This window comes from Lepidochelys olivacea, assembly GCF_965140295.1.
Source record: "Lepidochelys olivacea isolate rLepOli2 genome assembly, chromosome: 11".
Classification (NCBI taxonomy): Eukaryota; Metazoa; Chordata; order Testudines; family Cheloniidae; genus Lepidochelys; species Lepidochelys olivacea.
Window position 1 is genome coordinate 9,513,823 of NC_140421.1, and position 12,068 is coordinate 9,525,890.

The following is a 12,068-nucleotide window of genomic DNA, read 5'->3' on the forward strand; positions in this document are numbered from 1 at the left end:
CGGATGGCTCCTAAAAGCCATTAATAGCCAGCGTAAGCAAACAGTGAACCAAGACAACAACAAAAAAGTAGACAGTTCTCTGTGGTCAGAATTCTCCTTGGGTCCCTGCTTTGGTAGAGCCAGTTACATAATATTTTTAGTGCTAAAACTCCATCTCAAATGTTGCAAAGAATATTGCCCAAACCCTACAGTCCTTATCTGTTTTCCTTATTCAGGCAAAACTGCCAGCAGAGCCAATGAGTTTTGCCTGATTAAAGAACAAATGAAAACAAATGAATAGGCTGGATGCTGGGTTTTTTTTGACAACGTTATATTGTCCTCTCAAACTAGAGGAAACGGGTGAATGCAGAGTTAATCTTCAGAGAACTCCAGTTCAGGTCAGGATTATAGGCTTCCTTTTCCACAAAAAGGGTTTCGTCCATAGATCTCCAACCATGCAGATAAAACCAAAACAAACCTCAAAGAGTAGGGAAGGGTACACTACTAGTCAATAGTGTGACTTTTTTAAAGGTAGCTTATTTATAAATAATAGATATTTTCATCCAAATAACCATATTCTAAGCATAAAAACTGATACAAATTTTAAAAGAACATACGACAAAGATGACAGTCTCCTGAGAAGGAAGACTTGGATGCAGAGGAAAGCAGTCCTTGTAACACTGCCAAAGCAAGCTGTCAGCTTAATTCAGTGTGGAGACTGAACTGTCTCCAGAGAAACAAAAAAAAAGCTCCAAGTGACTGTCCTACAACTCTCGCCTGACCTGATGGGGATTGCATCTCCCTCTGAATGAACTCCTTTTTATTTCCCTAATGAAATTTATCTCCAGACAAGGAATAGAGAAGGACGGCTATTCTGAACTTCCCTATTTTCAAGGCACACTGACCTAATGTAACAATATGGGTGCCAAACTAAAACGAACAGCTCAACAATATTTTCTCGAGGGACTTGCTGGCCCCAGCTATATCCAGTAGATCTAATCAGGATGAGCTTATAAAAGAAGGACTTTAGAAAATTGTAAAGAAACCGTTAGGATGGGTAAGTATAATGAAACTCTGATACCACCTTAGACCCCACAACCTTTGCACACACAGAATGCCCACTGAAGATAACGCATGATTAAGGTTGCAGTGACCACTGGAGCACCCCTCTGCACGAGAGCAGCAGCATCTGCTGGAGCACCCCACCCCCACCCATCCTTCCCCAGCACCTAAGATTTAGTTGGGGTATTTTTAGTAGAAGTCACGGACAGGTAACTGGCCGTGACTTTTTGTTTATTGCCAGTGACCTGTCCATGACTTTTACTAAAAACACCAGTGACTAAATCGTAGCCTTACGCATGATCAAACCCCATTCAGCAAGGAGTACTGAAAAAGGACCCTTAACCAGTAAGTTCAGAAGAGTAAAATACCCTCTCCCTTATTAAACTTGTTATATAAATTAAGATGCAGCAAATCACACTGTGTTTAATTTGAAAAATCTATTCTCTAATAATCTTGGGTACTTGCATCTTGGACTACTGTACCTACTACTGTCCTAGTAACGCCATGTGAACACTTTGGACTATATGTCCAAATTACTCAAGCAGGCATCAGCTGATCAATCTAAGAAGAGCCCTGAACTACCCTGGAGAGGATAAAATTACAAATTAGGAGCAAATATAAACATCAGCAGAACTAGAAATAATGTACAATTTTAAAAATGTAATGTAGGGATTTAAAATTAAGATGATGCAAGCCCTGGTACTGGTCTATAATATATCCAGGATCAGAGCCAAGAAAGTCCTGCTAGCCTAAGGGAACGGTGGAAGTAGTACAGTCTCATACACTGCAAACCACCAGGACTAGGAACAATGATTTCCTGCAAGAGCTACACAACCAGGGAATCTCCATCACTTGGTGTTCCCAGAGCCTCCTCCTTTGGATTCTCACTGACACCATACATGCCCTCACAGATCACATCCCCATACACATAGGTATCAAAATCAAAATTTTATCCAACCTTTACACACACACACGGTGCCAATGGGCTGTCATCAGATCCTCATTAAAAACACACTACGTCCGTGCTTTCTCAGCCAGGGGTATGTGTACCCCTGGGCGTAGGCAGAGGTCTTTCAGGGGGTAATCAACTCATCTAGATCAGTGTTTCTCAACCTGGGTATTATGACCCCAGAGTGGTCACAGGACGGGTTTGGGGGAGTTGTAAGTGCAGGACCGGCGTTACGGGGTGGCAAGCTGAGCAACTGCCTGGGGCTCCACACCACAGCGTGCCCCACAAAGCTAAGTTACAGACTTCAGCCCGGTACAGTAGGGCTCTGGCTTCAGACAAGGCTCAAGTCTCACACTGAAATGTAAGTACAATATTTATATTCCAATCAATTTATTTTAAAATGATAAAGTCAGCAATTTTTCAGTAATAGTGGCTGTGACACTTTTGTATTTTTACATCTGATTTTGTAAGCAAGTAGTTTTTAAATGAGGTGAGACTTGGGGTACACAAGACAAGTCAGACTCCTGAAAGGGGTACTGTAGTCTGGAAAGGTTGAGAACCATTGCATTATGGTATACCAAAAAACTGTGTATATGGGAGAAGCACATTTTAAAACCCTTACGAAATGGCCAAGTTTAAAAAATTTTTACCAGACCATGAAAAGATACATCTGTAACCTTGAGTCTATGCCTCCATATGTAAACTTCCTAACACTTCCTACTGAGGTGCCTCTATACATGTTCAAATAAATGATTGGAAAATCTTTTTCCAAAGGTAAAAGCGTATTTTTTCCACCCTCTCTATTATCAGTCAGAACACAGCACTGTTCTCAAACACATTTTTGCTTAAACTGCTAATAAGAACAACAACAACAAAACTTACAAGCAACTGAAAAAGACCCTTAAATGAAACACTTACCCTTCTGCCTAGCTAAGGTTGCGGAATTGTTACCCAGACAATTGCCATTTCTAAATGCACTTAAAACACTTGTTTATAATATTCCAAAGAGCAGATTTTGTTTTAAAGGAAACTATTTGTTAACATGTTCTCTGCAAGTCAGCAAGTCCAGAATAAAGCCACATGCAAACAACTTGCTTACAAATACTTTTATCTTAAACGAAATCTCAGTCAGTCCGAACACTTCATATTCTTACAAACGTTCTTCTACCCCATTATAAGCATTGTCTATATGAGGCTCAAATACAATTTCCACTATAACAACTGTAAGCAGGGACAAATACATTTTTCTAACATACGGAACATTCACAGCGCTACTTGACCCCATTTTTAACACAAACACATTGCTTCCTTTCACTGTATGTGGCTAGCATTTGCTTCACTGAAAAGCTGCTATGTAGTTTGTGATCAAATGCACATACATAAGGTATGAAGCTAAACTTCCTGAAATATCTGAGTCACATGTGAAAACTGTAGGTTTCAGAGTAACAGCCGTGTTAGTCTGTATTCGCAAAAAGAAAAGGAGTACTTGTGGCACTTTAGAGCCTAACCAATTTATTTGAGCATGAGCTTTCATGAGCTACAGCTCACTTCATGTAGCACACTCTAGTTGTATCAACATTAGCATTTTGGCAGGAATCTCTCAACATTGCGCAGCCACAGATAGCAGCAGTGGGAGTGCTCAGGTAGATGGGGACAAGCTGAGAGAAGTGTTCACTGGTAAATGAGCTTGTATCCTGTCTATACTACTGTTCCAACATGGCTACCACCAGGGGAGTGGCAATGGTAGAAGCTCTATTGAAAAATACTAGTGCAGGCCAGGCCTCAAAGGGAATGGCTACACTGCAGCTAGGAGCATGTCTTCCAGCATAGGTAGACAGAGTTACATTAGCTCTGCTCGAGCCAGTGTGTTGAAGATAGCCGTATGGACATTGTGGGAGGTGTGACCTCTTGGGCTAGCCATCCAAGCTCGGGCCCAGAGAGTCAGGTGAGCTTGGACTTTGGCTGCTAACCTGAGCCACCATTCCTCCACAATGTCCACCTCACTTTCTTTAATGCACTACCTTGAGAGAAGCTAGCGTGAGTCTGTCCACCAGGTCTGGGAGGCTTGCTCCCAGAGGCAGTGTAAGGCTTATGAAAGACAACATGTGTCAGCACAATATGAGAGAAAATAGTGAATTCTGACTGCATCACAGCAACGCAACACTAATGGCCACCATTACAAAGCTCGGAAGATCACCTCAGTGTCCTCTGGCTCTTCAATAAATTCTGAAGGCCGATGAGCCCTTCTTTTCTCTCTGACCAGTTGGAACTGGCACAGTGGTTTAGGACTTCAGCCACATCTTCAGTCTGTCGTAGGTAGTGTGGAATGCCTCCATTCCTGGAACCATATGAGCGTTCGGAGCAAGCACTCGATGCGTCGCTATTCGCATCATCATCAGAATACATCCCATACGGCTCATATCTTCTTCTCACTGGCTTTTTCTGGAGGAGGAAAAAAATCCACATTAAGTAAACTGTTTATAGTTATATTAAAGCAGAGGAAAGGATGCTCTACCTGAAGGTAGTTTGAGGTTATTGTTATAGTGGCACAAAGGTGGTAAAATGTCCCGGAGCACCAGCCTGTTTACCTTACTCACTCTAGCAAGAAGAGTCCCACTGATTTTGAAGGGAATACACATGTGACTGATGCTCCAACAAAACACAATAAATGATCCAATAGAAATGTTAGCTAACAATGAAATAATGTGTTGCTTTTAATGAAAATAGTGAACATTTCCCTGGTTAGAGATTGACAATACACTTTTTACTTCAAGCAAAGTCATTAAACATGAAGGTGATTCTGCAAATAAACATTTTGATGATATAATAACGAGAGAGAAAAGAGCTAAAGGACCATTTCTGCTCTGTCATACGTTGGTGTGAATCCACGGTAATTCCACCGCAGTCAGTGAAGTTACTCCAGGTTCATACTGCTTTACAAGAAAGCACAATTTTGGCCCCCTGTGTGGTAATTTGGGCTAGGGTTTTCAAATGCACCTGGGGAGGGGGGGGGGGTGTCAGACATCCAAATCCCATTCATTCCAATGGCTTTGGGGTGCCTAATTCCCTTATGCACCTTAGAAAATTCTAGCCTTAACACTTAGCAAGAAATATCAGCACAATTTTGACAATGTGCCAAATTTAACCCTATGGAATAAACACTAGAACAAACCTTAACAGGATACGAGTGACTATAAAACATAACAGAAAAGGTCTTAGATGATTGCTACAGAATTCCTCTCTGAGGGCCCAATCCTGCAGTTGTTGTATTTGCAAAGCCAATGAGATTTTTGCTTTCATTAGGACTTCAGGGTTGAGCTGTTATGAATCAGCTCGATTGCAGCATCATGGGGGGTTTTGCAACAGGAAAAAAAAAGGTGGAAAGTAGAAATAAAAAGTCAAGAAAGCACTAGTACCTTGCTCCTGGAGTCTCCTAACAGCTGTAGGCAGGAAAATTTTGAAGGGTGGGAAAAAGCACAGAGAATTATGTCAGAAGCTTATGAGGGATTGTTCTTGCAACAAAAACGTACAGCAAATGCGTCCTAGCAAATTAAAAACACAGTTAAAGCAAAAGAAAAGAAAAATGGATATATAATGTCTGCCTTTACTTTCCTACTGCTGCTCCTATGCCATACTCCTAAAACAGACAAAGTTCCCAATACTGAGTTTACCTGAATAAAGAATATAGGATCGGGATTATACCTTTCCTAATGGCTTCTAACAGCTGTAGATCTACATACACCATCTCTGTGTTTTACCTTTCAGGAAAGCTTCTCTAACTAAATACCAATTTTTGAAACTGTCAGTTGTCCATTAAAGAAGGAAACATATTACAGAGTCTTGAACAGAAACTCTAATGCCAGGAAACAATTATATACAGTATAGCTTCATTTAACCAAACTCCAATTAACCAATATCTCTTTTTTGCTCCTGGAACTGTACAAATACCTTGGATGTCTCTTGAAGCTCAGCTTGTTTAAAGCCAGCTGGCCGGCTCCCCTGGCATCTGAAATCCCAGTTACACAAAGGTTTCACGTGTTATTTGAGATTTTCAAAGTTGTACTGTATATAGATTCAAAGTATGACCAGTTGGACATACAGTCTGCCTCCCTGGGTCAATTTCTGTTCTCACACATGAACATGGGAATCAATGGGAGCTGCACATATGTACTAGAGGTCAGAAATTGACCCACAGTGTTTTGTTCAAACTTGATTATTGGGATAACGCCATCTTTGGAGAAGCTCCTCTCCTTTCCTAACACAATGAAAAGAATACTCCTTCTGTATACAAGGGGGGTGGATAGAAGCTGGCATTGCACGGCTCTCCCACAAGGAAGCCAGAACTGGCTTTGTAAAGTGCCTGCTGTGAAAGGATTGTCTAAAGAGCCTATGAGCGAGAAGAGCAGAATGAGGGCTTGTGGAGGAGGGGGACTACAGGATGAAGTGGGTCCCTTGCAGCAATAGGAGTTCAGATTCTGATCAGGCTAGATTTTAAAGTCACAGCTTCTGGAAAGAGAATATTATATACTGATGCTTTTCAAACTTAACAAGCCTCAAAGTGGAAGAGGGTAAAAGGATACACAGGGACTGCCCTTAAAACTTTCCAGGATTGCCTTTGATGATGTTACTACAATATATGCCATATTCCTTACCCTGTACTTCCCTATATTAAGTATAGGGAATACTGTATCTTGTGGAGTAATGTTATCTAGTAAAACACATGAAACATTTAAAAGGACAATTCTGAGTGACTGTATTGGCGTTCAACCTCGGAGACCAAAATGAAAATTTGGCCCACAACGTATTTAATTTGCTTAACAAACACAATTATTTAGACCTCTGATGGCAATGGCACAGCCTACATTCTAACATCTTATTTCTACATTCTATTGAATTCATACATTAATAAAAAGAAAAGGAGGACTAGTGGCACCTTAGAGACTAACCAATTTATTTGAGCATAAGCTTTCGTGAGCTACAGCTCACGAAAGCTTATGCTCAAATAAATTGGTTAGTCTCTAAGGTGCCACTAGTCCTCCTTTTATTCATGTAAGTTTCAGAGTAGCAGCCGTGTTAGTCTGTATTCGCAAAAAGAGAAGCTTTCTGAAAGAGGGATCTTAAATCAGATCAGCAGTTCTCAAATTAAGTTGCTGGTGCTCTGTGATGATTTGGAGTTGTTATGTGATCACAAATAGGGAGGAAAACAGTCTGAGTAATAGTGAATAAAAGGGGAGGTGGTCTGCCCATTTGCAAATGGGGAAAGAGATGTCCCTGAGACACTTTCTCTATGGGGATGTGGTCCACAATATGGAAAGGTTTGAGAACCCTGCATCAAATACTTCAAGAAATCCTTTCATCATCCCAACAGCTTAGGTCTCTAGAATTATCCTGTATAACATACAGGACAAAGTTGTACCCACATTACCCTGCACAGTGATTGGTACTCTCATTCTGCCTTCCCTTGAAAAATCAGAAAAACGTATGCAGAAAAATCAGGTAAATGTGGCAAAAGGTTAATGTATGGTTTCTGGATGAACAGCAGAAATTCGCTGGATTCTGCCACTGGAGAACTTTCACTGCAATAAGATTCAGGAATACATGAGAATTTTAGCTAATGCTTGCAAATGGAAATAACTCAGCAGGGATAAGGGAAATCAAGGGAGATTGGGAAAGAAAATACAAAACAAATTGCCTTTGCTTCTAGGGGCACAGTAAATAAACACATTTCAGTTTTACAGAGTGACTAATACACTAATATTGAACTAGAGATAAGCCAAGCCATTAGCTGTTCAAAGTGTTCAACCAAGTGCCAGAAATACTGGGCAGAGACACTGGTGCAAATCCCAAAAAAACTGCAATGGGATCTAATGTCCACATAGAGCAGACAGGAGCCAAGTTTTTTAGGGTTTTGCCCAAAACATCCCCATGTAATTTACTGTCTGGGGCTTAGTTAGGACCCCAGTCCTTCCAGGCACTGAGCATCCTCAATTCCCTCTAGTGCTCAGCACCTCACAGGATACCCTCCTCAAAAATCAGATTAAAGACAAAGGGCTGATTTAACCTATTCCTCATCAGTGATACTAAAGCATCTCTGCTTGTTGGATAATAACTGATGAGGATTAACAAACTTCCACAATGAAATGTAGCATCGGTGCCAATACATTCAAATGCAAAACGCAATTATCAAACATCGCCACAGTGTCAGACATTGGGACATTTAAAACAACGGCTATTAAAAAAGAGAACATACGTACAGGTAACTTTAAGCCACTTTCTGGTGTCGGTAGCATTTTGTATTTTTCCTCTTACCAGTGCATCAGCCACAGCAGCCTCCAGATCTGTGCTTGAGCTCAGGACTCGCATGGCATTCACAGAAGCAGGCATCCTGCCTGGCTGTCCAAGTCCAAACCGGTCTGCACAAAAGACAACATTGAAAGAGACTGTTAAGTGAATTCACATTCACTCTGAATCCTAATAAGGTGTCTGGCCAGGAACTCCCCAACGAAAGGCTTCGGGAACCCACAGTACCATTTCATTAAATGTTATTTTATCCGTCACTCTGACACATTTTGCCGCTATGGTATTTAAAACAAAAATACTACAAACAAACTCCAGTACTTAAGCTACCAGAGACACTATGTTTGATTTTCATAGGCATATTTTCCTGTTGCAAGATGGGTGGGAAAGGAATCTATTTTTCCTTTTATTTTACTCTCTCTCTCTCTCTTTTTAAATTTACTCTTTTCTACTTTTATTTTGGTTTCATGAGTCACACATATATGAGGCCCAATCCTCCTCTTATCAAAATCAACTGTAAAACTTTCATTGACTTCTCTGAAGCAGAATCGGGTCTACAGTTCCATTACTCACTAATTCTATTAAGTGCTGATATTGCAACTCTCTCATTTGAGCAGCCCCTACTCACAAGAGTCATTTGACTGAAATCAAAGGCTTGAGATCTTACATATTAAGTTTCAAGACTTGACTAACCACTAATTGAGTTTTTTCCTCTCATGTGGGAAGAAGAACGTATAAAAAGGGAGAAACATCTATGGTGTGATCATCTCTGAAGTGGTTCCAACCTCACTTTTGTTGTTAAATGGCTCTTAGAGGAACAGGCTTAAATTTGCCCTGGGCTGAAACTTGGCCTCAATACTGTATCATAAATCAACATACAATTTCTTTCTTTTGCAAGTAAATAAAGGATCTGATCAGGGTTGCCACCCATCTGGGTTTTACCTGAACACTCTGCTTTTTGGCTTCTGTGTCCAGATGCCATTTAGAGTTGCCAGGTTTCAACTGGAAAGTGCAGTCGTAAAGGGGACCTGGCAACCCTAAATGGCACCCCGAACCAAAAGTCTGGTTACTGTGGAGCAGGGGGAAGCGCTGAGTCATTAACCCATACCAGCACAAACTCAGCTGGGGCTGCCTCCTACCTGCAGGCAGCTCCTTGAGACGATCTAGCGAGTGGCTGGGGGAGATGGGAAGAGGAGCAAGTGACGGGGGCAGGGCCTTGAGGGAAAGAGGTGGGGAGGGAGGCGGGCCGTGGGGAAGAGGCTGAGAAGGGACGGAGCCTCAAGGGAAGAGGCGGAGCAGGGGCAGGGCCTGGGGAGGAAAAAACAAACAATTTCCTACCTTTCGTAACTGTTGTTCTTCAAGATGTGTTTCTCATGTCCATTCCATTCTAGGTGTGCACACGCCATCGGAGATTTTTGCCTTAGTGGTACCCATACGGCTAGCTGTTGCTGGCCCTGTGCCCTCTCAGTTCCTTCTTGCCGACAACTCCGACAGAGGGGCAGGAGGGCGGGTAATGAAATGGACATGAGCAACACATCTCGAAGAACAACAGTTACGAAAGGCAGGTAACCGTTTTTCCTTTTTCAAGTGCTTGCTCATGTGAATTCCATTTTAAGTGACTCACAAGCAGTATCAATGGAGGTGGGCTTGGAGTTCACCGTTGTGCAGCTTATAGTGCAGCTCTGCCTAACCCAGTGTCATCCCGAGCTTGCTGGGTCAGAGCATAGTGTGAAGCCAATGTGTGGACAGACAACCAGGTCGCGGTCCAACAGATCTCTTGGATCAGCACCTGAGCGAGGAAGGACCTAGTCGAGTGACCCGTCACTATCGGCGACGGGGGCCCCTTCGCTAGCTCGTAGCAGTAGCAGATACAGGCAGTGATCCACGATGATATTATTTGGTCAGACACCGGGGAACCTTTCATCCTGTCTGCGATCGCCACGAACAACTGCGTTGACTTAAGGAATGGCTTCGTTCTGTCTATGTAAAAGGCCAGAGTGCGCCTGACATCCAGGGTATGCAACCTGCCTTCTTCATCTGTTGCATGGGGCTTAGGAAAAAGAACCAGCAAATATATGTCTTGACCAGTATGGAACTGGGAGAGGACCTTGGGCAGAAGGGCCAGGTGTGGATGCAACTGAACCTTGTCCTTATAGAAAACCGTGTAAGGTGGTTCAGACATTAGCGCTCTGATTTCAGACACTCGACAGGCCGAAGTTATGGCGACTAGGAAGGAGACCTTCCAGGAGAGAAGCAGTAAAGAACAGAAAGTGAGGGGTTTGAAGGGGGGAGCCATGACAGCACAAGATTCAGGTCCCAAGGGAGTACCAGATCCTGAACATGCAGGTAAAAGCGCTCTAGGCCCTTCAGAAACCATGCCATTACAGGGTGGGTGAAGACCGACCTGCATCGAAATGGAGGATGGAACACCAACATGGACACCAGGTGCACCTTGACCGAAGATAGTGATAGGCCCTGGAGCTTAAGATGCAGCAAACAGTCCAGGATGTCCTGCAGGGGGGCCTCCTCTGCACAGATGCAACGATCCAAAGCCCAACACGTAAAACACTTCCACTTTGCTACAAAGCCCTGGTGGAGGGCTTCCTGCTGCCCAGCTGGACACTGGCGCAACATTGCTGCTCCTCCCCACTCAGCCAGGCAGAAGCCAGGATGTCAAGTGCAGTGCTGCCAGGTTCCGGTGCAGCAGATTGCTGTGGTTCTGGGACAGCAGATCCAGCCAAAGAGGCAGCTGCGGGGGGGGGTAGCTGTCGACAGACTCAGCAGCATGCCAAACCAGTGCTGACGTGGTCACAAGGGGGCCACAAGGATGACCTTGGCCTTGTCTTGCTTTACCTTCAGGAGGACCGTATGGATCAAGGGCACCAGCGGGAAGGTGTACATCAGCGCTCCCGACCAGGAGATCAGGAAAGCATCCGACAGGGAGCCCTTGTCCCTGTCCTGCAGACAACAGAACACATGGCACTTCCTGTTCTGCCTGGATGCAAACAGGTCCACCTGGGGAGTCCCTGACTTGCGGAAGATCAGGCTGACTACTTCTGGATGGAGTGACCATTCGTGGTGAGACAAGAAGGTTCTGTTGAGGCGATCTGCCAAGACATTCTTGGTCCCCGACAGGTGGGTGGCCACCAGGTGAATGGCGTTCCTCATGCGAAGTCCCAGAGGCTGAACACTTTGCGACAAAGGGCTAAAGCCCTGGCGCCACCCTGCCTGTTGATGTAATACATTGTAGTGGTATTGTCCATCAGGACCTGCACCACCTTGCCCTTCAGATGGGACAAGAAAGCCTGACAGGCTAGCCAAACTGCCCTGAGCTCCCTGACATTGATGTGGAGGGCCAGGTCGGGTTGCAGCCAATGACTCTGGATGCTGAGCTGGCCCAGGTGGACTTCCCAGCCCAGATCCAAAGCATCTGAGACCAGGGTGAGCAATGGGGTCAGAGACACAAAGGGAAGTCCTTGCAGCAGTGATGTGGGATCCCGCCACCAGTCCAATGACAGTTGGATATGGCTTGGTACTGTGACTACTTGGTTTAGGGCAGGGGTCTCAAAAAAATGGGTTATTTCCTGTGGCCAGCCAAGCTCCCTGCACCCCCCTGAAGTGATTTCCTGTGGCCCGCCAAGCTCCCCGCACCCCTCCGGAGTTATTTCCTGCAGGCCGCCAAGCTCCCCTCCCTCCGCAGCGTGCTGCGTCCCTGCTCCTCTGCCTACCTCCAGGCACTTCCTGCCACCAAACAGCTGTTCGGCAGCGCTTAGTGCTTTCC

At 44.0% G+C, this 12,068-nt stretch overlaps 1 protein-coding gene across 1 annotated transcript in view; it reads right to left on the reverse strand.

Annotated features, from left to right (window-relative positions):
- The window catches only part of CLASP1 (cytoplasmic linker associated protein 1), a 266,679-nt gene that overhangs the window by 61,466 nt on the left and 193,145 nt on the right, over positions 1 to 12,068 (reverse strand). Inside the window, exons 24-26 of the mRNA XM_084643407.1 lie at positions 8,300 to 8,403; positions 5,407 to 5,430; positions 4,188 to 4,432 (exon numbers count right to left, since the gene is read on the reverse strand). Of these exons, the coding sequence (XP_084499533.1) occupies positions 4,188 to 4,432; positions 5,407 to 5,430; positions 8,300 to 8,403 (373 nt within the window). The remainder of the gene's footprint in view (positions 1 to 4,187; positions 4,433 to 5,406; positions 5,431 to 8,299; positions 8,404 to 12,068) is intronic.